Below are 26,847 nucleotides of genomic sequence, written 5' to 3' on the forward strand. Positions count from 1 at the left end.
GTCATTCTATTGATCACATTCATATAATATTTTTTCCAAAAGTAGTGAATACCAAGGTACTATCACAAGAACTATCGCAATATTTTGTGAAACATTTACAGATACATGGATAGGACGGGTTTAGTGGGATATGGGCCAAGCGCAGGCAAGTGGGACGAGCGTAGATGGGACAGGTTGATCGGTGTGGGCTGAAGGGCCTGTTTCCACATTGTATCACTCTATGACTCTATGACATGAGTTTGGTTTGTCTGTATTTATGTTTAGTATTATCTGGTTTGATTGCTGCACAGTTACTCCAGAATTCTGTGTCTTTTTTTTATAAACCAGCATCTGCAGTTCCTTGAAGAAGGGTCTCGACCCGAAACGTCACCCATTCCTTCCCTCCAGAGATGCTCCCTCCTGAGTTACTCCAGCTTGTTGTGTCTATCTGCAGTTTCTTGTGTCTCCATCTTAGAGAATGTATGTTTATTGAAATAGGAATGGATATTTGGAATAAACACGTGTATGATGGCAGCATTTGGGGATGTTGACGGTGTTCAAATTGTATGTGATCTAAGGACGGGTTACTTGGGAGCCGGTCTGCTTTGACCAGCACCAGACTATATTGGTTGGATTGGCTGTCTATACCAGTGGGGTAGTTAACTGGGATCAGGGTTGCTTGCATGATGGACTGGGTTACTGAAGTGTCAGACCTGATTTGCTGGGTACCAGGCATGGTTAGTTGGTTGTCAGTTTTGCTTTGGCTGGTTTGGTTGAATGCCAACGGGATGGAGTTGGTGCCAGTTAGGATAACTGAATGTGAATCAGAGTGGTTAGATGTAGCCTGGGTTATTTGGATGCCAGACTGGATTGGTTCGATGCCAGTCACGATTAATTGGATGCCTGTCTGTGTTACATAGATGTTAACCAAACTTAACAGAGTGCTATTCGGGGTTGATTAGATGCCAGAACTGGTCTACTGGGAACTAATTTTGGTCTGAATTGGATGGAACTTACACTGGGTTTGTTTGGATGTACAGATTGAACCAGTTGGGTACCATTGCAGGCAAGCTTGGTGCCAGACTGCATTATCTAGTGTCATAGTTTCTTCCCAGCTGTTATCAGGCAACTTGTGCCGTCCTATCACTAACTAAAGAGCGGTACTGACCTTCCATCTACCTCATTGCAGACCTTCACACTATCTTTAATAGGATTTTACTGGACTCCATCATGCACTAAACTTTATTCCCTTTTTCCTGTATCTGTACACTAAGAAAGACTTGATTTTAATCATGTTTAGTCTTTTCACTGACTGGATAGCAGACAACAAAAAAGCTTTTCACTGTACCTTGGTACACATGACAATAGTAAACTAAACTAAAGACTGTTCGTTGAGCATGAGCTTGGTGCCAGTGTACTCTATGGATTTAGTTCGGTGTTAGGCAGGGTTGGATTGTCTGTCTGGATTAGCTAATATTAAACTAGATTCGTTGTATGGTGCTCTGTATAAATTGGGTGTCAGACTGAATTAGCTCATTGGACCATTAGTTGTGGAGTGCTTCATGTTGGGCATCTTTAGTTGAGTGGCATACTTGTTTAAATGAACACCAGACTTGCATTAGCTGGATACCACACTGGATTAGTTGAGCAGCGGACTATTACTTGGATGCCAGACTGGATTAGTTAAGTACCAGACTAAATTGGCTGCATATCTCACTGTGCTAGTTGACTGGAGACACAAGGGTCTGCAGATGCTGGAACCGTGAGCAAAACAAAAAGTGCTGGAGGAACTCAGTGGGTCAGACAACATCTGAGAATGGACAGGCGACATTTCAGGTCGGGACCCTACTTGAGTCTGAAGAAGGATCCCGATCTGAATCATCGCCTCTCCATTCTCTTCACAGATGCTGCCTGACCCACTGAGTTCCTCAGCACTTTGTGTTTAGGTTAGTTGACTACTGGACTAGGCCAGGCTGAGTTACTTGAGTACTGGACTGGATTAGTTAAATGCCCAAATGGGTTAGTTGGGTGTCTGACTAGGTTAGGTCGATTACCAGACTGGGTTAATTGGTTGGACGATTGAGTAAGTTGGGTGCTGGAGTGTGTAAGCTGAGGGTCAGTCAGGCTGAACTAGATGGATGCCTATCTGAGTTCATTGGATACGAGCCCTGGGTGAATTGTGAGCCAATTCAGGCAGGTTAAAATGTTAGAGGAATGAGCTGGATTGACATTGTGATCTCTTCACTTTTCACACATATTTACAAGCTCTTAGGTTCAGCAATTATCTGCGTTTTAGGATATCATGCACAAGTAGAGTCGAAACAAACATTACTTTACTAATTAAAAATGTAAAACACACACGAGTGAAATGTCTAATCAGCATTATTCAATGGCTGGAACGTGCTTAATTTAAAATAAATGGATTCATGTAGCCGCTAATATAATGACAATTGGGAAGTGTAGGAGATGGAGCTGTATCAATCATGGTATGTGTTCTTTGAATTAGACTGGTGAAAAGGGAGCCCCATAAACAGCAGCCAGTATTTCAGCCCAGTGACTCTGAGAAATAAACGGATGATCAGCACAAGGGAACACGCTGAAGTGCGGTGCATTGGTATCGCTATTTGTGCTGAAATAACAACAAATAATTAAGTGCAATTTAATCTAAACAAAAATTCTTCAATATGGGATAGATCTCAGATTGGCCTGAGCTGATTAACTGGGGCTTATTAATTACCTTGGAGTTGCTTCCTATAACATGGGGGACTGTGCATGAACAACCTCCTGGCTCATCCATCATTGGGCCTACTTGATGTGGGAAGAACTCACTCGGAATTATTGTCATTATTTACTCCACCAAACATGAGCACGGAAAAACAGTAAATCATTCTATTTTCAAGGTGCGCTTTGAATGATTTTCCTTCAAGCATTTCAATAGGATCTCCAATACGTTGACACCTGCCTCAATCACCAAAGAATGGAAATCAAGTGAAAGGCACAGTCACAAAATTCCCTGACTATGTATTCCAAGGAAAAACACAAAATGCTGGAGTAACTCAGCAGGCCAGGCTGCATCCCTGGAGAACATGGGCAGGTGGCATTTCGGGTAGGGACCCTTCTTCATATCTGAGGAACGGTCTCAACCAGAAAAGTTACTTGCCCTTATTCTCCAGGGATAAAGCCTGACCAGCTGGGTTATGAAGATGGATCCCGACCTATCCGTGTTCTCCAGGGATGCAGATCCGGATTTGATCTTGACTACGGGTGCTGTATGTATGGAATTTGTACATTCTTCCTGTCACCGTGTGGGTTTGCTCCTGGTGCTCTGGTTTCCTCCCACACTTCAAAGACATACAGGATTTTAGGTTAATAGGTTTTGATAAGATTGTAACTTGTCCATAGTGTGTAGGATAGTGATATTGTACGGGGTGATCGATGGTTGGAGTGCACACAGTAGGGCCTGTTTCCACACGGTATCTCTAAAGTCTAATGACTGTTCCCTGTAAGCTTGTGTTGCAAGCATTGCTTCACTTTTCCACCATGCAGAAGGTTCACAGAGTGATTGATGCCGATATAGAAGAGGCCACCTTCATTCCATTACCCATTTTGTACTGTCACACATTGTCAAGGTCAGCCCCGAGCAATTCCAGGAACCATAAGCTGCTGTGGAACACTGTTCAGTTTGGTCTAAAAATCTGTCAGTGTCTTCCCCTGTGTGTCTCTGTTCAGTGGGTGGTAAGAATTGGGCACTCAGCCCAAGAATTGCAAGACAAAGTGGGTCCAGTACTGTAAGAACAGAATGAGACAGGAATGTGGCAAAGGCCAAAATCAGGTCATCTGTGATCTCATTGAACGGTGGAGTCTAGATCTCTGGCGCAATATGACAACAACTGTACTGCTGTGCTACAGTGCTGCCCTGTACCTTAATTCCAAAGCCCATATTTAAATTTTTTAGACCCTTTTGCAATTGTTAAGAAGGGTTCAGAGACGTTTAATTCTTTCTGCATTTGTTTTCGTTATTCCTGGGAGACTAAGAACATTGCTTCCTTTAACAGCTGTTTCACTCGCTAGAACGACTTCATGTCACATCCATGTTTTACTTTCTTGTTTTTTTTACATCAACATGGGGAAGTCAATTGAGGATACTTTCTTAAAGCCCTGGCCCACGGTACGAGTTCATTCCAAGAGCTCTCCCGAGTTTGCCCTGATTTGAACTCGGAGATTTACGGTAATGGCCACTCCTCAGTGCTTGGGGCTCTCGTAGACATTTTCCAACATGTTGAAAAATCTTCACGAGTCTTCCCGTGCTTACCTGCCATGAGCGAGTCTTCCCGAGTACCTGCCGATAGCGTTACGAGCCGCTAAGAGACGTCCCCGAGCTCTGATGTATCCGCTACGTTCATTCTCCGTGCTTACCACGAGTTTGATTTTTTTTTTTAAACTCGGGAGAGCTCTTGGAATGAACTCGTACCGTGGGGCAGGGCTATTAGTTTCTAGTTCAGTTTTGAGACCCTTTTCCAGTGCGGAAACAGGCCCTGCAGCCCACCAAGTCCGCACCGACCAGCGATCACTCCGTCCACAAGCACTATCCTACACACGAGGGACAATTTACAATTTTTATCAAAGCCAATTAATCTAAAAACCTGATCGTCTTTGGCATGTTGGAAGAAACTGGAGCACCCGGAGAAAACCCACATGGTCACAGGGAGAATGAACAAACTGCCTACAGTCAGCATCCGTAGTCTGAATCAAACTCAGGACTCTGGCGCTGTAAGGCAGCAACTTTACTGGTGTATCACTGTGCCTAATCTAGCTTTATCTATAAGTGCTGGAGGAACTTTGCTGTCAGGCAGGATCTTGGAGGGAATGGAGGAATGACGTTACGGTCAAGACCCTTCTTCAGATTGTAGAAATAAGGGACTGCAGAAGCTGGTTCCAACAAAGGACACAAAGTGCTGGAGTAACTCAGCGGGTTAGGCAACATCTCTGGTGAACGTGGATAGGTGACTTCATGGGTCTGAAGAAGGATCCCAACCCGAAACATCGCCTATCAGTGTTCTCCACAGATGCTGCCTGACCCTCTGAATTACTCCAGCACTTTGTGCTCTGTTTTTCCCCGCTTCTACAGACTGATGGAGGAGGAGGGAGAAAACTGGAAAAGAGAGGTGGGACTAGGGCAAAGCCTGACAAGTGACAGGGGGATTGGGGTGAGGGTGGGTGATTGGCAGATGGATGGAGTAAAGACAAAGGTCAGAGGTGAAAGGAGACAAAAGACCAAAGATCTTAGAGCTCTAAGATCTTTGCAAAAGACTGTCAGATAAGGACAAAAAATGTGTGAAATGTAAAGCTGGGAGAGTTTGTTTTCTTGCTCAAGATTTTAACATCTACAATTTCTTAAGAGTCATAAATCCGATACCGTATCCAATTTTACCCACAATTCAAGGCACCAAGTTACCTAGTTCCCATTCATAATATCCAATAGTATGTATCAAATTTGTAGACCATTTCTACGCCTGTTATTCACCAATGCAAAAATAAAAGACTGAAGAAAATTAATTTGTTATCCCATCGGGAGTAATTGGGGCAATTGTTTGGCGCAAAAAATTAGGTTGCTAAGTGAGAGAAGACGCCGCGTTTAATCTGGTTGTGACCGTCTACTCTGGGAGTGATGGGTGAGAACTCCCTGTAGTTGAAACCCTCTAATCCAGGCAGCATTCCGGTAAACCTCGTCTCCACAAACGTCCTGCAATGGGTCGACCAGAACTGCATGCACTATTCCAAATATTTCTTTTTTCTTTAATCTCAAAGCCAAATGATACATCAATGGGTATTATTTTCATCTTTCAAAGGTTTAAGGCTGCATTAATGAAATAAAATGTCTCTACTCACGTCATGACCAGAGTTTCCTCTCCGGGCTCACCCAGTACACCATCGACAAAGAGAGGAACCGAGGTGAAGCTATATTTTCTCCAGGACCTCCCTTCATCAAAGCTCAACCTAGTCAAAGCAAACAAATAATGACAAGTGTGTTACACAGCCAAAAAAATAATGGAGCAAAGAGCCTTGAGTATAGCAGTAATTTTAGTTTAGTTCAAAGATGCAGCATTGATTCGGTTCACCGAGTCCATGCTGACCATTGATCATCTATTTACACAAGTTCTATGTTATCTCATTGCATCCTACACGCTCGGGGCAATTTACAGAAGCCTTAATTAATTAAGTACAATTAACCTACAAAACTGCACGTCTTTGGAATGTGGGAGGAAACCGGAGCACCCAGAGAAAACCCACACGGTCACAGGGCGAACGTACAAACTTTGCACAGATAGCAATGACGGTCAGGATTGTACCTGGGTCTCAGGCGCTGTGTGGTAACGGCTGTACCCTTCTTGGCATTGTGGTTTTATGACCCAGAGGACTAGGCTAACAACATGTTTAATATTCCACCAGGGCAACTTGAGGAATTTAACTTTAGACTTTAGAGATACAGCGTGGAAACAGGCCCTTTCGCCCACTGAGTCCTCGCAGGCCAGTGACCACCCCATACACTAGCACTATCCCACACACTAGGGACAATTTACAATTTTTACCAAAGCCACTTAACCTACAAACATGTACGTCTTTGGAGTGTGGGGGGAAACTGAAGCACCCGGAAAAAACCCATGTGGTCACAGGGAGAACGTACCAACTCTGTACAGACAGCACCCATAGTTAGGATCGATCCCAGGTCTATGACATTGTAAGGCAGCAACTCTACCATTGCACCACTGTGCCACGATTCAGTTAACTGAATTCAGTTGGTTAATTAAATGAAAATCTTTAGATGGACACAAAATGCTGGAGTAAATTGGAGGATCAGACAGCATCTCTGAAGATAAGGGATTGATGACCCTTCAGGAATCTATTAAACATGTCCGACTGTCATGAAAGTCCTTCCAATGCCTTTGAGGGATGAAAACCAATGCCCGCACCTGGTCTGGCCTATACTTAACTCTAGCCCTGCAGCTCCATGAATAGCACAACAAACCACTCAATTCCAAAACATTAAAGATGGGCAGAAAAATGCTGGTATTACCAATGATATCGACATTCCGTGAAAAAATGTAAAATAAAATTTCAAAAGCATTTTACCAGAATGAAGAGTGAATTAGGGGGTACTACTACAGGGAGAGGGTGGATAGACTTGGATAGTTTTCCCTGGAACTCCGGAGATGTGGGTAGACCTGATAAAAGTATATACAATTAGGACAGGCACAGATAGGGTAGACAGTCAGAACCTTTTCCCCAGAATGGAAAAATCTAAAACTCGAGGGCATAGCTTTCAGGTGAGAGGGACATTGTTTAAAGGAGATATAGAGTAAATGCACAGAGTCCTTTACCCAGAGTAGGGGAATCGAGAACCAGAGGACATAGGTTTAAAGTTAGGGGGGAGAGATTTAATAGGAACCTGAGGGGCAATTTATAGACAAGGTAAATGGAATGAGCTGTCAGAGGAGGTAGTTGAGGCAAGTACTATCGCAATGTTTAAGAAACATTTAGGCAGGTAAATGGATAGGGTGGGTAGAGGGATATGGGCCAAATGCAGGCAGGTTGGACCAGTGTAGAAGGGGCATGTTGGTAGGTGTGGGCAAGTTGGGCCAAAAGGCTTGTTTTCAAAACTGTATGATTCTATGGCAATGAGATAATACTCCAGCACCTTGTGTCTTTTTTTGTAAACCAGCATCTGCAGTTCCTTGTGTCTACAGATCAGGCAAGGAGCAGCCAAACAAATTTAATAGACCTGACACAACTCCAGTGTGAATCAGATGGAAGTCTGGAATTCACTGCAGATTCAGTTCTGCATCAATCCAGCTAAAAAATCATCAACTTTCAATTTACAATCCCTACCATCAGATAAGTTGAAACTAGCACTGGCAGCAATGATTAAAAGAGTCCAACTAGCAATTGTCACAGGTGGAATTATTAGTGTTGTCATTCTGACAACCGTCTCAGCTAATACTGAGGGAAGTCCTTAGCAAATCCTTAATTTTCTTTTAAATATTCATCCTGGGATGTGGGTATCACTGAGCAGACCAGTATTTGTTTCTTGCTCCTTGCTGCCCTTGAGAAGGTGAGAGTGATCCAACTCCTTAGCCATGTGGTGATGGTGGTCCTATAGCTTTGCCACAAGAAGGTCAGTAAGGACCTTACTGACCCGGGTTCGATCCTCACTACGGGTGCTGTCTGTACGGAGTTTGTATGTTCTCCCTGTGTGTGTGGGTTTTCTCTGGGTGCTCCGGTTTCCTTCCAAATTCCAAAGACGTACATGTTTGTGGGTTAATTGACTTCTGTAAATTGCCCCTAGCGTGTAAGATGCGAAAGTGGAATAACAGAGAACTAGTGTGTGGGTGATCGATGGTCAGTGTGGAGTCAGTGGGCTTTACCCTTAAGGGGCTGTCCCACTTGGGTGACCTAATTGGCGAGTTTAGAAGAGTTTAGGAGAGTTTGAAAAAATGTCATGTTGAAGACCTCCTTCGACTATGTTGAAGACCAGCTTCGACTAGCTACGACTAACTTTGGGAAAATTGGACACCAAATAGTGGAGAGTGAAGACGACCTCCTTCGATCTCCTTCAACGTCCCTTCGACCTCCCTTCGACTATGATGAAGACTATCTACGACTACCTTCGATGACCTTCGACTACCCTCGATTACCTACGACTAACATGTCGACCTACTACAACCCACCACGACTAAACCTACGAGTAAAAAAAGTATCGATTTGTTCCATGGCGACCTTTTTTTACTCGCGGGCATTTTTTCAACATGTTGAAAAATACGGCGCAATCTAGCTGAGGCCTCGAGTACGCGGAGACCACTCTCGAGCATGAAGGAGAGTTACAAAGACCTCCTACGACCTCGTGTAAACCATGCTGCGAGTATGCGTCGAGGGCAAACTCGCCAGAACTCGCGGATTAGGTCACCCAAGTGGGACAGCCCCTTTACAGCTGTACCTCTAAACTCTGTAAATTGTAAATTGACCCTAGTGTTTAGGATAGTGCTAGTGTACGGGGTGATCGCTGGTCGGTGAGGACCCGGTGGGCCAAAGGGCCAATTTCCACGGTCTAGCTCGAAAGTCTAGAGTCTAATGGCAGATTATTGAAATTTATTTTTCTTCACCAGGATGATAAAAGCAACAATTACCACAGATGGCGGATTGGTTGGGGTGTGTGTTTAATGGCCACTAATGCACCACCTTGATCCAGGAATAAAATGCTGTGTTCCTCTTCAAATATCTAAGAAGGAAATACATAGAGATTAACCTTAATAAGGTAGAAACAGGAACATCTGACAGAATCACCCATTAGTTCAAATTGAAGAAAAATAAATTGATGGCTTTAACGAATGTAATAGAACTATTTTCGGTCTGTGTAATTGGAACAAACCTGCTTTACACATCGCAAACACCATATAACCTTGATAGCAAAATACAATAAATAATGTTATATCAGAAGAATATTAATGATGGCTTGTCATCATCAAAGTGTTTAGTTTACTTTAGCTTGTTGTCACGTATCTAGGTACAGCGAAAAGCCTTTTTGGTGCATGCTATCCAATCAGCGGAAAGACTACATATGATTACAGTCAAGCCATCCACAGTGTGCAGACGCAGGATAAAGGGAATAACGTTTAGTACGCGATAAAGTCCAGTAAAGTCTGATTAAAGATAGTCTAAGAGTCTCCACAAGGACCGCTCTGTAGTTGGTGATAGGATGGTTCAGCCGACTGAGATATAAAAGCATTTACAGACATTTTGAACTATCTATAATGTCCAACATTATGGAACCAATCGTCAAAAGTTTATAATAAAGATGAAAGTAGTGTCGAGTCATTGAGGGTTATACAGCATGGAAACAGGCCCTTTGGCACAAATTGCCCCATCTACAATAGTCCCACCTGCCTGCGTTTAGCCCATATCCCTCTAAACCTATCGTATCCATGTGCCTGTCCAAATGTTTTTAAATGTTGGGATAGTACGCGACTCAACTACCTCCTCCGGCAGCTCATTCCATATATCTACTACCCTCTGTGTAAAAAAAAGTTGTCTCTCGGGTTACTATTAGATGTTTCCCCCTCACATTAGAAATATGTCCTCTGATTTTTGATTCCCCTACTCTGGGTAAAAGATTCTGCATTTATCCTGTCTATTCCTCTAATGTTCTTGTACACCTCTATAAAATCACCTCTGATCCTCATGCACTCAAAGGAATAAAGTCCTAGCCTGCCCAACCTCTCCCTATAAATCAAGCCCTGGTCCTGGTAACAATATCATAAATCTTCTCTGCACCCTTTCCATCTTTCCTATCACAGCGTGATCAAAAATGAACACAATACTCTAAATGTGACCTCACCAATGTATTGTATAAACATGGATAGAAAATGTGCAAATGAGAATTAATATCTAGCTTCTTTACTGCAAAGGGTGGCACAGTGGTGCAGTGGTAGAGTTGCTGCCTCACAGCACCATAGACCCGGGTTCAATCCTGACTATGGGTGCTGTCTGTATGGAGTTTGTACATTCTTCTCGTAACCAAATGGGTTTTTTCCGATGTCCAGTCTCCCCCTTACACTTAAAGATGAACAGGTTTTCAGGTCAATTTGGCTTCGGAAATGGTAAATTACCCCTGGTGTGTGCTAGAGTACAGGGGATCGCTGCTCAGCATGGACTCAGTGAGACGAGGGGCCTGTTTCCGCACTGTCTCTAAACTAAACTAATCTAAAATCTGGAAAGTCAAACCTTGGTCTCACAAGGAAAAGTTAAAAGAGTACCATGTAATACTATATGAACCCACATTGGTGTTTTTTTTACTTGTTCCAGCTGTGAGTGTTGAAATAAAGGTAATCTTCCTAAGAGACAATCTTTCTGTATTAGACTAGAGATGCAGGGTGGACAGCATCGGACTTCAGGATATAAACTGGTTCATTGAACATAGAACAGTACAGCATTGGAACAGGACCTTTAGCCTACAATGCCTGCATTGCACAAGGTCCCAAGACCAACTCTTATCTGAAGGTAGACACAAAATTCTGGAGTAACTCAGCGGGACAGGCAGCATCTCTGGAGAGAAGGAATGGGTGATGTTTCGGGTCAAAACCCCCCCCTTCAGTCTGTAGAAAGGTCTCGATCCGAAACGTCATCCATTCCTTCTCTCCGGAGATGCTGCCTGTCCCGCTGAGTTACTCCAACATTTTGTGTCTACCTTCGATTTAAACCAGCATCTGCAGTTCTTTCCTACACCAACTCCTATCCACCCGCACATAATCCATATCCCTCCATTCCCTGCATATCTCTGTACTAATGTAAAAGTCTGTTAAATGTCACTATTGTATCTGCCTCAACCACCAACCTCAGTAGCGCGTTTCAGGCACTCACCACCCTCTGTGTAAAAAACCCTCTCATTTTAAAGACATGCCATCTCGTATGTGATATTTCCATCCTGGGGAAAAGGTTCTGACTGCCTACCTTATCTATGCATATAGCCTTGTTGTGCCACAGGTTGAGTATTGAAACAATGGCCAAAAAAGCACACCAAGGACTTTACTCCCTTAAAAGTCTTAGGCGGTTCGGCATGTCCCTAACAACTGTCACCAATTTTGCAAATGCGCCCTAGAAAGCTTTTTATCAGGAGTCATTACAACATGGTTTGGCAACAGCTCCATCCAAGACTGCAGGAAATTGCAGAGAATTGAGGACGCAGCCCAGACCATCACACAAACCAAAGCTAGACAAAATTGCTGGAGAAACTCAGCATATGTTTGCAAACTGTACAAAAATTAAAAAATTCTGGGTAAATATTTTTAGTATAATATCTAAAGTAACCAACACACAATTGGACCCAGATCCAAAATTAATAATACTCGGAATATTAGAATTAAATCAAACATTTAGAATAACACAAAGAAACTTTATTGATTATAGTTTAATAACAGGAAAAAAATTAATTCTAAAATTTTGGATTATAGAAATGACGGAGACCTTAAACGTGGAAAGAATCAGATTTTCCCTGTTGGACAAACAGGAATTATTCGTTGGAACATGGTCTCCTTTTATTGATTACTTAAAGGGTCAGAATAGTTCAGCACAGGAACCTGACTAGCACTCGGGCTAAAGATTGGATGAAATGCTATACTCTGAAATGTACGAACATATCTCGAACGATGTTTTTTATTTTAATAAATTTTTCCATTCTTCTTTAACTATCTTTTTCCTTTTCCCTTTTTTTTTTTTTTTTTTGTTTTTGTTTTTTTTTTTTTTGTTTTTGTTTTTCTTTCCTTTCTTTTCTTCCTTTACTTCATCTATCTCTTTAGTTCTATCTAGTTTTTTAAAAAATGAAGAAAAAGGCAAAAAGTATTGGAGACAATGTAATAATAACTGACAATATTATCAATTTAAAAATGTAAGACAGTAATGATGTAATAGGTTATGTACCTATCTCCAATAAAAAATATTTTCAAAAAAAAACAAAAAAAACAAAAAACAAACCAAAGCTAGACAAAATTGCTGGAGAAACTCAGCGGGTGTGGCAGCATCTATGGAGCGAAGGAATAGGTGATGTTTCGGGTCGAGACCCTTCTTCAGACTGATGTGGAGGTGAGGGGGGGATAGGAAGAAGAAAGGAAGAGGCGGAGACAGAGGGCTGTGGGAGAGCTGGGAAGGGGTGGGGAAGGAGGGAGAAAGCAAGGACTACCTGAAATTGGAGAAGTCAATGTTCATACCACTGTGGTGTAAACTACCCAAGCAAAATATGAGGTGCCGCACCTCCAATTTGCAGTGGGGCTCACTCTGGCCATGGAGGAGGTCCAGGACAGAAAGGTCGGATTTGGAATGGGAGGGGGAGGGGAAGTGCTGAGCCACCGGGAGATCAGGTTGGTTAGTGCGAACCGAACGGAGGTGTTGGGCGAAGCGATCGCCAAGACTATGTTTGGTCTCACCAAGACCAAACAAACCAACCTCCCTTCCATTGACTCCATCTACACCACGCTGTCTCGGCAAGGCCACCATCATAATCAAGGACAAGTCTCATCCCGTCACTCCCTATTCTCCCCTCTCCCATCAGCAAGAGGTACAGAAGTGTGAACATGCATACCTCCAGATTCAGGAACAGTGCCTTTCCAACTGTAATCAGGCAACTGATTTTACGAGGATGTTGCCCTGGGCTAGAGGGTGTGAACTATAGGGAGAGGTTGCGTAGGCTGGGTCTCTATTCCTTGGAGCACAGGAGAATGAGGGTTGGTCTTATAGAGGTGTACAAAATCATGAGAGGAATAGATCGGGTAGATTCACAGAGTCTCTTGCCCAGAGTAGGTGAATCGAGGACCAGAGGACATAGGTTCAAGATGAAGGGGAAAATATTTAATAGGAATCTGAGGGGTAACTTTTTCACACAAAGGGTTGTGTGTTTATGGAACAAGCTGCTAGATGAGGTAGTTGAGGATGGGACTATCTTAACGTTTAAGAAACAGTTAGACAGGTACATGGATAGGACAGGTTTGGAGGGATATGGACCTATCGTAGGCAGGTGGGACTAGTGTACCTGGGACATGTTGGCCAGTGTGGGTAAGTTAGGGTGAAGGGCCTGTTACCACACTGTATCACTCGAACTGAACCATCCAATCAACAACTAGAGAGCAGTCCTGACCTTTCATCTACCTCACTGGGGACCCTCAGACTATCTTTTATCGGACTTTACTGGACTTTATTTTGTACTAAACATTATTCCCTCTATACTGTAGCTATAAACTGTGGACAGCCCGATTGTAATCTTGTATTGCACGCAACAAAAATGCTTCTCACTGTACCTCGGTACACATGACAATAAACTAAGCTGAACTAATTAGCTAACTAATGGAAGCACAAGCTACCCATACTGCTCAGTTTGAGTAAAAATCCTTTATCATTTCTGATGTGAACTTACACTCATATTTCCCAGTCAGTGAAAACCCTTACCCTGATTAGTATTGTTGTATTGTCTAAGGCTGTACTTCTTTCATGTGCTGTACTAATTATGCAAAATATTTTAAGAGCTGAATAAATCATGAAAGTCATCCATCAGTATCTGTTAAAGACTGATATATTTTACGGCTACACAATATTAATGGACTACTTAACAAATATAGATCATAAACAAAAATGCCCTAATTTCTCTCAGTGAAAACACTCGAGATGTCTGTCATCTTGAATAGAATGCTTGAGACTCAAGCAGCACAAATATGCCCTCTCTCAATTCTGAAGACAAAGACTTAGTGAGCACTCCATCGTGCCCTATCTTTATTGCCAAATGTTGACGTTTTTGATGGATTCATTTGTTTAAAGATCATTTCCTCTGCTTCAGAGTAGGCCGAGTTATAGTTTTTGCCCAGTAATCACTCATTTCCTAAGCATTATTCACCATAATAAATAATAAGAATGGTCGCATGTTGAAGGGAATTAAATATATAAGGAACTGGATGAACATTTGACTAAGTGGGATTGATGGACCTGGAATCACATCCACTTACGCAAAAGCGCTTCATGTTGAATTGGCACGAAGTGCTTCCCACAGTTAATTACCCTGGAACGTAGTAACTGCTGTGACAAGGGCACAACAAACAGGCGGAAATATTGACACAGATGAACCAATTCTCAAAAGAGAGCGGAGACACAAGAGCATGTGGATGCTGACATTTTGAGCAATAATAAAACATTGCGGTTGATTGGCCATTGTAAATTAAGAAGTAAGCTGCTTCTAGAATTCATTTTAAACAGAAAACCTGTAGTTTCTGGGAATCAGACACAAAAGCAGAAAATGCTGGCGATACTCAGCAAGTCAGGCAGTATCTACGGAAAGAAAAATTCACGTGTGTGGCACTGGATCACTGCTGCCTGGCCTACTGAAATTTCCAGGACTTTATTCCTTGGAGGATGAAGGGTGATCTTATAGAGGCGTATAAGATCATGAGGGGAATATGCAGGGTAAATACACAGTTTTTTTACTCAGAGTAGGGGAATCAAGAAGTAGGGTACACAGGTTTAAAGCGAGGGAGGAAAGATTTAATAGAAACATAGAAACCGGTGGGGCAACCTTTTTACACAAAGGGTGGTGGGAGTATGGAACAAGCTGCTAGAGGAGGTAGTTGATGCAGGTACTATCGAAAAACATTTGGACGGTTACGTGGATAGGATAGGTTTAATGAGATATGGGCCAAACGCTGGCAGGTGGGACTGGAGTAGATGGGGAATGTTGGCCAGCATGGGCAAGTTGGGCCTGCTTCCGCATTGTATGACTCTAAAACTCTTTCAGTTTTTGCTTTGCCCTGATGGAGGATCGTTCTATGCTCCAAATCACTTTTCATGCAGACTGTCACTGACTTAAAGCTTGAATCAGAGCGGCTTTGAGAATGTTCATTTCTTAAATTAGTTAATTGTATTTTCGGTTAAGATTTGTTGAATTCGCCCACGGATACTTCTCGCAGTAACTGCCTTGCCATTCAAGTTCAGTCCTCTGCTAAAACAGAGAAAGTAGCTGTCAAATTATTTATCAGAAATCCTTCAAAAAGTTTCACAACATCCTGATGAATGTGAAGGTGTTTGCTTTATTTGGCATAGGTTTGCTGAATTAATGGCAGGATGGGATAATCTTGCTCGTCACAAGGTCCTTGTTTATAGATGCAGTAGAATAACAATTCACCGCTGGTCTCCGCGTGAACGAAGATGCCAGACTACAATTAGTGCCACAGTGTCATACAGAATGCTAACATCCCCTGCAGCCCCATAAACCCATGCTGATCATTAAGCACTGATTTATATTAATACTGGACTACTTCCTGTACTTACATTTAGACAGGTACATGGATAGGACAGGTTTAGAGGGATACGGGACAAACACAGGCAGGTGGGAGTAGTGTTTATTTGGACCATGTTGGCCGGGGTGGGCAAGTTAGGCTGAAAGGCCTGTATCCCTGCATTAGGATTCAATGACTATCCATGACTCAATTTTCTACTTCCCACATTCCCATCAACTCCTCCAAGATTCTCCCACTCATCTATAAACTAAAGGCAATTTACAGCAGCCCAATAACCAACTAACTTGAAGATAGGCACAAAATGCTGGATTGACTCAGCGGGTCAGGCAGCATCTCTGGAGGTTGCAGGTGGTTGCCGGAGGTTGCAGGTAGTGGAAGCAGGTAGGGAGACTGACAAAAACCTCCGGGAACCGCACGGAAACCTTGGGTGGGGCGCAATGTCTCCAGAGGTTTCCGTTCAGGTTTCCTAAGTGGGACAGGGGCATAAGACAGGGGCGTGGAAACATGCCCTTTGGCTCACGGAGTCTGCACCGACCAACAATCACCTCGCGTTCATGCTGTTTATATCGCAAACACACTATGGGGAATTTACAGAAGCCAATTGACCTACAAACCTGCATGTGTTTCGAGTGTGGGAGGAAACTGGAGCATACAGAGAAAACCCACGCAGTCAGAGAGAATGTACAAACTATGCACAAACAGCACCCATAGTCAGGATCAAAACCAGTTCTCTGACACTGTAAGGCAGCAACTTTACCGCTGCGCCGCTGTGCCACCCTCATGGTCTCACAATGACTGGGAACAGTCAAGGTTCTTTTTATTTGAAGTCCTAGAAATTCATCGGCTCCTGTTGCAGACTGAGGATGAAATTCGAAACAGCACGCTCTTGAGAATATGGCAGACACATCTTTTTTAAAAAAAACGTATTGATATAAATGTCAGCTGTAAATTGGACCTGTGTACGTGTTCACATTTCTGAATCAGCAAGTTCTGGGCTCAGGCCCTGAATGATGAGTAGAAAGCATCAATAGTGCCAACACCTTGTCAGAGGTGCTGTCTTGTGGATCAAACGATTTATCAACACTGCCTGTTAACTCTGACAGCAGGCTGCTCCAAGGTCCAGCAAAACACCGCTTCTCTGGCTTAACTGGACACCTATCTCATTGTTTGGTTCTTTAGTGTGTGGCTGCCTATACTGAGATTGTGTCGCAAGACAGGCATGGTGGCACAGCAGTATAGTTGCTGCCCTACAGCGCTTGCAGTGGCAGAGACCCAGATTCGATCCTGACTACGGGGGCTTGTCTGTACGGAGTTTGTACGTTCTCCCCGTGACCTGCGTGGCTTTTCTTTGAGATCTCCGGTTTCCGCCCACACTCCAAAGACATACAGGTATGTAGGTAAATTGGCTTGGTATAAGTGTAAATTGTCCCTAGTGTGTGTCGGATAGTGTTAATGTGCGGGGATCGCTGGTCGGTGTGGACTCGGTGAGCCTTTGGGCCTGCTTCCGTGCTCTAATTCTAAACTAAACTAAGCAAAGACAGCACAAGAATCAATTCTGGCTATCGTTGCATTGAGACAGGATTGTGACCTGGAGATGGGGCCACACAGTGGCGCAGCGGTAGAGTTGCTGCCTTACAATTCCAGAGACCCAAGTTCAATCTGCGCGGAGTTTGCACATTCTCCCTGGGACCGCGTGGGTTTTCTCTGGGTGCCCTGCTTTCCTCTCATATTCCAATGATGTGCAAGTCTGTAGGTTAATTAGCTTCTGTAAATTGCCCCTATAGTTGAGTATGTGGAGGTAGGATAACGTAGAACTAGTGTCAATGGGTGATCGTTGGTCGGTGTGGACCCGGTGGGCAGAAGGGCCGGTTTCCACACTGTATCTCTAAACTAAACTAAACATTCAATGTAATCTCAAGGATGGTAGCCACACACCAGTGGCTTCTCGTCCCAGTTCATCACACAGACCAGACTTCCCATCATTGATCCCATCTACACTTAGAAAAGTTCCCATCATACACAAAGACTTGTCCTATCGTGGTCATTTCTCCTTCGCCCTGATGCCTTCCAGCAGAGGGTACACAAGCTTGAGAGCGCCCACCATCAGACTCAGGAACAGCTTCTTCCTCTCTGTTATCAGGCTTCGCAACATTACTTCCTTAAGCTACGGGTAATGTCCATTGGAAATTGTCTCTGTTGAAGCGCTACAATGCTGAGTATTCTGCAGTCTGTATCCTCCCGCTTGCTTTATCTATTGGACATGAGTTTGAATTGATTGTATCTATGTGTAGCATATCTGATCTGTTTGAATCACAGGCAAAACAAGTCCAGGTGACAATATTAAACCTAAACCTACATTAGTGTGTACGAAACAACTGCAGATGGTGGCTAATACTGAAGATAGACACAAAGTGCTGGAACACCTCAACACGTCAGGCTGAAGACGGGTTACGACCCAAAGTGTCACCTTTTCCTTTTCTCCAGAGATGCTGCCTGACCCGCTGAGTTGCTCCTGCACTTTGTGTAAACCTGCATTAGATTTAGGTTTAGGCTTATTATTGGCACGTGTACTGAGATGTAGTGAAACAATGCAGTGGGTAAATCAGATAATACTGTACATAAAAACAATCCAGCCAAACTCAAGTGCAATAGTTGGAGCAAAGGGAGAGATGTAGCTAGATCTGCAGGGAGAAAAGTGAAAGAGTCGAGCTAATGTTTCAGATGATAATAGACCCTCCTCTGGGACCACCACGCAAAGAGTTGCCATGCTCTGGTGCCATCTTACAAGGTAAAATACATCCAAAAGTCCAAAGCCGCAGTTGCCCTTCTACTGAGCAGGATTACTGTTGCAACAGCACATAATCAGTCAGGTACAACAAGCAATAGGCAAACTGCTGGAGGAACTCTGTTTGAAGGAACTGCAGATGCTGGTTTAAACCAAAGGTAGACACAACATTCTGGAGACTGGGACAGGCAGCATCTCTGGAGAGAAGGAATGGGTGATGATTCGGGTCGAGACCCTTCTTCAGACTCAGCAGGTCTGGCAGGATCCATGGAGGCACAGCGATGGACAACACTTTGTAGTGAAGTTATGCATCCCCATAACCCTATAGTCAATTTTCTTTCGACACTAAGTGCTGGAGTAACTCAGTGGGTCAGGCAGCATCTCTGCCTTGTTTAGTTTAGTTTATCATAGTCACCGGTACCGTTGCGTGCATCCACTCAGTGAAAAGTCCTTAAATGATCACACTCATGCCATCCACAGAGTACAGGATGAAAGGTGAGATGTTTAGTGCAAGATAAAGTTGATTAAAGTCCAAATTAAGACAGTTCAAATGACTCCAATGGTAGATGGGAGGTCATGACCACACTCTAATTGGTGAGAGGATGGTTCAGTTGCCTGATAACAGCTGGGAAGAAATTGTCTCAGAATCTGGTTGTGTGCATTTTCACCCTTCTGTGCCTCTTGACTGATGGCAGAGGGGGGAAGAGGGAGTAACCGCGTGAGACTGGCCCTTGATTATGTTGGTGGCCTTGCCGAGGCAGAGTGAAGTGTGGATGGGAGCCAATGGAAGGGAGGTAGATATGTTGATGATCAGTTAGATACTTCAGTGTAAGATAGATAGCAAATGATTCCATTCATCAGAGGCTGGGGTCCAAGTGAAAGAATATCAACACAATGTGGACACTGCAAAGGTCAACCAGCCTCTCCTCTCAACCCATGGTTCTGGCCAAAGAAACAAAGTCCAATAACATCTGATTAAAGATAATCTCTGGAGAACCAGCATCTGCAGTTCCCTGTGTCTACATTTCTTTGACAATGGTGACACCCGTTCACACTGGTTCTGTTATCCCACTTTCTGATCCACTCATTTCTTTGACAACAGTCAAGGAAGGTCAAATGCAGGCTCATGAGGAGAAAATGTCTTCCCTTCACCATTACTGAACTAATTCTTGATTAGTACAGGTGTCAGAAGTATGGGGAGAATGCAGGAGAATGGTGTTAGGAGGGAGAGATAGATCAGCCATGATTGAATGGCGGAATAGACTTGTTGGGCCAAATGGCCTAATTCTACTATTTCTTATGACTTTATGAACTTATTACCTGTCTCCAGGAGTTTCCTCCATCGGTTGAGATGAACATGCTGCCGGTGGGGTTGTCGTTGTCCACTTTTAGTTCAGGGCCAACGTTACCTGAAATTCAAATAAAACCACCAGACATCAGTCTCCTGAACCGTTTTATTTCACAGCTACACCAGACCACTACCGACAACCTGCAAATGCAAGAAGGCAGAGAAAGCTAGGGTTTCTGAAGCACTTTGCACTGTCCCAGGACTTCACCAAGGCACTGAAGCTATTAAAATGTTGCAACAGTCATAGCCCATGCTGACCAACATGTCCCATCTACACTAGTCCCACCTGCCTGCGCTTGTCCCATTTCCCTCTAAACCTGTCCTATCGATGTACCTGTCTAAATGTTTCTTAAACATTGCAATATTATCCGCCTCCACTACCTCCTCCGACAATTCGTTCCATACACCTACCACCCTTTGTGTTATAAAGTTACTCTTCAGGCTCCTATCAAATCTTTCTCCCCCTCACCTTAAACCCATGTCCACTGGTTCTCGATTCCCCAACTCTGGGCAAAATCTCTGTGCATTTGACCTATTCCTCTCATGATTTTTTTAAGTCCTAGCCTGCTCAATCTCTCCTTATAGCTCAGGCCCTCGAGTCCTGGCAACATCTTTGTAAATCTTCCCTACATTATTTCCATCTTGACAACATCTTTCCTATAACAGGGTAACAAGATTTCACCATCTGAAGTTCCTTGTGTCGCAACAATGTTGGGGTAGATATGGAGTGACCTGGCAGTAAAATTTGATCTCATAACTATCTTTGGATAACAGGAAGTCTCAGAAAACTGCAGATCCCAATGAAAATCTAGCGTCAGGTCATGAAACTAGGCGGCACAAAGGCGCAGCGGTAGAGTAGCTGCCTTATAGCTCCAGAGACCGGCCCTTCAAACCACCAAGTCCGTGCTGACCAGCCATCACCCGTTCACACTGGTTCTGTTATCCCACTTTCTGATCCACTCATAACTCACTTCAGGCAGCACAGTGACACAGTGGTACATTTGTTGCCCTACAGCTCCAGAGATCCGGGTTCAAACCTGACCACAGGTGCTGTCTGTATGAAGTTTGCACGTTCCCCCAGTGACCTGCTTGGGTTTTCTCCAGGTGTTCTGATTTCCTCCCACACTCTAGAGAAGTACAGGTTTGTAAGATAATTGGGTTTGGTAAAAATGTAAATTGTTCCTAGTGTGTGGGATAGTGTTAGTGTGTGGGGATCGCTGGTCTGCATGGACTCAGTGTATCTCTGAACAAAACTAAATTAAACATTCCTTTTCAGATTCCCCTCCCAAAAAAAAACTATATGGAAGGCCTTTGAACTGTTCCCCTGGTGAATGTGTATGAATAATTTCAGGTCTAATCGTTGTATAGAAACCTTGTCCATTGTTAGTATGTTCCACTGAATAAGTTCCACGCCAACAAAGAAGAAGAGAGAGAGACATCATATGACAAGAGAAAGAGGAGGAATTATTCCTGTGGGTGAATTGTCTGGTGAATTTATAATGACACATCTACCTGTGACAGACAGCAAGCTGGATTATATGACATTCACAAACCAGTAAAATGCCCAAGCAAACAAACATTAACATTGCAATATGTCGTGCCTTGTTCTGTTTGCACAGTCTTTTTGCTCTTCACTGTCTTGAATCCAGGTGTAATTTATGTATAATTTAAGTTTTTGTGTGTTTTCTATGTCCATGTGCCTGTGATGCTGCTGCAAGTAAAGGGCCTGTCCCACTTGGGCGTCATTCGCACGTAATTTACACGACATCATTTACGCGTCACGATGCGCGCGTTGTGCCGCGCACGTGATGTGCGCATGGTGCATGGTGACGTAGGCATGGCGTGCGGTCGCGCACGGCGCCCCAGGGTTTTGGGATGTACAAAATCTTTGCACGCGATCTGCGTGACGTTCAAATGACGCCGAAGTGCGACAGACAGGCCCTTAAGTTTTCATTGTATTGCACTTGTGCACATGACATACACATGAATGGACAATGCTTGACAATTGTTACAATGATCTTGGTCAAAGGGATACAACAAAATGGGCAGAGGGTGTCGGAGTTTCTGGGATGGGATTCCAAAATCTGAAACAGCTGAAAGACATCTACCAATGGTGACACCAAGATGGTGCAGCGACAGAGTTGCTGCATTACAGCACCAGAGACGTGGGTTCGATCCTGACTGCGGGTATTGTCGATACAGTGTTTGTATGTTCTCCCCGTGACCTGCATGGATTTTTTCCGGTTGCTTGATTTCCTGCCACACTCCAAAGATGTACTGATTTGTAGGTTAAATGGCTATGGATAAAAACAATAGAAATTGTCCCTAGTGTGTAGCACAGTTATTGTGCGGTGATCGCTGGTCGGCGTGGACTCGGTGGGCCAAAGGGCCTGTTTCCACGCTGAATCTCCAAACTAACCTAAACTAAACGTTTGCAGATAGATTGAAAGATTGAAGTAATCAATTGATGAAAAATTGATTAAAAGATACAGCATGGAAGCAGGCCCTCCGGCCCACCGAATACGCCAACCATCGATTACCCGTTCACACCAGTTCTATGTTATCTCACTTTTACATCCACTCCCTGCACACTAGGGGTAATTTACGAGGTCGATTAACTTACAAATCTGCACGTCTTTGGGAAGTGGGAGGAGACCAGAGCACCTGGAGGAAACCCAGTGGTCAGAGGGAGAACGTGCAAACTCCACACAAAGTCCACACAGGTTAAGCACCAACCAGGGTCTCTGGCGCTGAGAGGCAACAGCTCTACCAACTGCACCACTGTACCAACCATCAAGAATATTTATTGCCATATGTACCAATAATGGAACAATTAAATTCTTACCTGCAGCAGCATTTCCAAAAGATGTATAAGTTTGTAGGTTAATTGGCTTCGGTCCAAAAATTGAAAATCGTCCCTAGGATAGATAGTGCTGGTGTATGGGGTGATTGCTGAAGGGCCGAAGGGCCTGTTTCTCCGCTATATTACTCGAGTCTAAAGTTTAATATTCTGCTTTGTGACTGCGTGGGCTTCCTCCGGGTGTACCAGTTTCACCCCCATATCTCAAAGACGTGCAGGTTTGTTGGCTAATTGGGCCTCTGTAAAATTGCCCCAAGTGTGTAAGGAGTGGATGAGAAGGTGGGATAACATAGAACTAGTGTGATACAAAATGCTGGAGTAACTCAGCGGGACAAGCAGCATCTCTGGAGAGAAGGAATGGGTGACGTTTCGGTCGAGACCCTTCTCCAGACTGAAGAATGGTCTTAACCCGAATCGTTACCCATTCCTTCCCTCCATAGATGCTGCTTGTCCCGCTGAGTTACGCCAGCATTTTGTGTCTATCATCGGTGTAAACGAGCATCTGCAATTCCTTCCTACATAGAACTAGTGTGAACGGGTGATCGATGATCGACGTGGACTCAGTGGGCCTTGGGGCTTGTTTCCATGCTGTATGGTTAAACTAACCAAAAACAAAACCTTGAGTGGTACAGTACCTGAAGCCACGATGATGCCCGGTGCCGAATCCTTGCTGCCAATGTTGCCAGATGTATACGGATTCTGTGCCACATTCAGGTGCAGATTTAAGGAGCAGTACGGCTGTAAACAGGAGTCACACACAGTATGATTCAAACCAGTCATCACCATCACTGCTATCTACCACAGTACTAAGGTGACCTGAGCCGTTAAGATCACAGATCTTCACAGTGCATCATCTTAGAGGGAAAGATCCTGATTAATAGGAACTGATAAAGAATTCAACACAAAGATAGACACAAAGTGCTGGAGTAACTCAGCGGGTCAGGGTAACATCTCTGAAGAAAAGTAATAGGTGACGGTTCAGGTTGACACCCTTCTTCAGACTGAGAGTCAGGGGAGAATGAAACTAAAAGTATGAAAAGGTGTCTACCTTTGGAGTAAACCAGCTCCTTCCGATACATAGAGAATTCAAGATGTTGGAAGCGTGAACAAAAAGATAGAAAATGATGGAAATGCTGAACAAAATGGATTAGATGAAGTTCATCAAACAGAAACATTAAATCTGTTTGTGTCTCAACAATGCCCCCTTACCTGCTGAGAATTTCTAGCATTGTTCTGTTTTATTTCAGATTTCAACATTAATTTGAATATTTTGATTTTATTGTAATAATGGAGAAATTATCATCCCCATTCTGATGGATACACGAGGATGCTGGAATCTTGAGCAAAACAGAAAGTGTTTTAGTTTGGTTTTAGACATGCAGCGTGGAAACAGGCCCTTCAGCCCACCAAGTCCGCACTGACCAGCAATCACCCGTACACTTGTTCTACCCTACACAGTAGGGATAATTTACAGAAGCCGTTGAACCTACAATTCTGCACATCTTTGGAATGTGGGAGGGAACCGGAGCACCTGGAGAAAACCCACGCAGTCACATGAAGACCGTGCACATTCAGCACCCGCAGTCAGGATCAAACCCGGGTCACTGGCACTTTGAGGAAGCAACTCTATCGCTGCGCCACTGTGCTGGAGGAACTCAGCATGCTGAGCAGCATCTATGGAGGGAATGGACAGCCATTTTACTTGGTGAAGGTCCCTGATCTGAAACGTTTTTTTATCACATCCCAAAGATGTGCAGGTTTGTAGGTTAATTGGCTTTTGTAAATTGTCCCTCGTGTGTAAAATTGAATTAGCGTTTGGGTAAATGTTGGTCGCTGCGGATTTTGTGGGCTGAAGGGCTTGTTTACACACTGTGAATATAAACTAAACTCAGTGGGTCAGGCAGCATCTGTGGAGGGAAATGGACAAACAACTTTTTGGGTCAGGACCTTTCCTCAGACTTCCAATACTTCATGTATATTTTAGCCAATTGTTTTTGTACAATTTGGCATGAATTTTTTGCCTCAATATCACGCAATAAGATGAGGAGATGAATGGTGGGTGAGACTATGTATAGACCACTTGATACGTTGACTTACCAGAAGACAGTGAAGGTCCTTGCCTCTCAGATCTGTGGTCGGAGCCTCCAGAAGTCGCCAATCTCTTCCCTTATTGTACGTGATGAATGTCTTGACCTGTTTCTGTACCTTTTTGTTAGCCAAGAACATTCCCTTTATCCCTGCTACCTAGGAAAAATGGTTACAATTAAAATACCATCAACTGAAATGGGGGCTAATTTTCAAAGCACATCCAATCCAAATCAATTGAAGTTTGACATGGTTTTAATACATTTCTTGAAAAATCCTTAGTGGAACAAAGTCTCAATCGATGGGGATATATAGCCAATAAAGAAAGGCCATTTATAAACGTGCATGGCAAGATTAGCATGTTTGCAGATGACACAAAAATGGGTGGTTTTGTAGAAAGTGAAGATGGTTGTCAAAAATTGCAGTAGGATCTTTATCGGTTGGGCATTTAGACGGGTATGTGGATTGGACAGGGATAAAGGGATATGGGCCAAATGCAGACAGGTGGGACGTGTAGATAGGACATGTTGGTCGGCGAGGGCAAATTAGGCTGAAGAGCCTGTTTCTACGCTGTATGACTCAATGATGTGCTTAGTCTCTTCCAGTTTGATCCTGCCGTGAATAATCAGATCCGTTTACCAGTTGGAGTGCTGCAATATCAAGGTCAGCATGGTCACTTGCTGTGTAAATGGTTTGGTTCCCCTGTGTCATGTTACCTGAAGCACCATAGTCTCGAGCACGCTGCTGAGTGCAGACATTACAATGTCTGAGTACAGACATTACATTACCTCATAGAGGTCGATCATCACGTTCCCTTCTGGGCCTCGGCTGCTCTTCACATTCTCCATAGCGACAGTGAAGTAGGTTCCTCTGGCGTCCGACACATAGAGGTTGTACGTGTCGTTCTGGTTCCATTCCTGCACGGCAGCAAACACTTGGTTTTCATCCGTGCTGATAATGTGCATGTCCTGCCGAGACAGAAAGCTGCATGTTACCAACGCTGAGAGGTCTTAAGCCTAGTAGAGGTGTACAAAATCATGAGAGGAACAGATCGGGTGGACGCAAAGAGTCTCTTGCCCAGAGTAGGGGAATCGAGAACCAGAGGACAGAGGTTTAAGGTGAAGGGGAAAAGTTTTAATAGGAATCTGAGGGGTAACTTTTTTACACACAGGGTGGTGGGCAGATAGAACGAGCTGCCAGAGGAGGTAGTTGAGGCAGGGACTATTGCAATGTTTAACAAAGAATTAAACATGTACATGGATAGATAGAGACAAAAAGCTGGAGTAACTCAGCGGGTCAGATAGCATCTCTGGAGAAAAGAAGTAGGTGATGTTTCTGGTCAGGATCCTTCTTCAGACGGATTGGTGGGAAGGAGGAAAGCTAGAAGACGGGAGTGAGGGGCAAAGTGTGGCAAGTAATCAATGAATGTAGGTGAGGGGGGTTTGATAGGCAGATGGTTGGAACAAAGGCCAGAGATAAAAGCAGGTGTGAGACAGGACTGAAGAGTTGTGAAGCTGGAGGGAGAATGGAGCAAGGTGGGGAGAAATATGAGTCCAGGTGTGTCACAACGGAGAAGGGGGATGGGAGGATGGAAAAAAAAGAAGGGTGTGGGGAAGAAAGGGGGTGGGGATTTGTGGAAAGGTTTAGTAGGAGGTTACCTAAAATTGGAGAATTCAGTGTTCAACATACGTTGAGTTTTATGCTACCAAACACAGCCGAAAATCACATGCATCCATTCAGGATGTACGGGGAAGGTAAAGGAGGCTTGCAATGACTGGGCACTTCTTGTAGCATTATTGGATAGTCAAGATTCAAGTGTGGTGGTGAGCTGCCTTCGTGAATCATTCCAGCCCTTTTAATGAAGGCACTGCCATGGTATTGTTGAAAGCAGACTCAGGCCCAGTATTGATGAGGGACCAGTGTTTTAATTCCAACCCAGAAAGCTCTGTAACTTGGCGGGGGACCTTCA

At 43.8% G+C, this 26,847-nt stretch overlaps 1 protein-coding gene across 6 annotated transcripts in view; it reads right to left on the reverse strand.

The window, feature by feature from the left end:
* LOC129704093 (VPS10 domain-containing receptor SorCS1-like) overlaps positions 1-26,847 on the reverse strand; it is a 678,236-nt gene that overhangs the window by 114,850 nt on the left and 536,539 nt on the right. For all 6 annotated transcript variants that reach the window (XR_008724683.1, XM_055646979.1, XM_055646982.1 and 3 more), the window contains exons 9-14: positions 25,667-25,846; positions 24,891-25,037; positions 23,429-23,531; positions 19,906-19,994; positions 9,162-9,253; positions 5,869-5,976 (exon numbers count right to left, since the gene is read on the reverse strand). Coding sequence is in view for 5 of the 6 variants with exons in the window: in XM_055646979.1 (XP_055502954.1) it covers positions 5,869-5,976; positions 9,162-9,253; positions 19,906-19,994; positions 23,429-23,531; positions 24,891-25,037; positions 25,667-25,846 (719 nt within the window). In the remaining variant the exon portion in view is untranslated. The remainder of the gene's footprint in view (positions 1-5,868; positions 5,977-9,161; positions 9,254-19,905; positions 19,995-23,428; positions 23,532-24,890; positions 25,038-25,666; positions 25,847-26,847) is intronic.

Source organism: Leucoraja erinacea, chromosome 15, assembly GCF_028641065.1.
Source record: "Leucoraja erinacea ecotype New England chromosome 15, Leri_hhj_1, whole genome shotgun sequence".
NCBI classification, from domain to species: Eukaryota; Metazoa; Chordata; class Chondrichthyes; order Rajiformes; family Rajidae; genus Leucoraja; species Leucoraja erinaceus.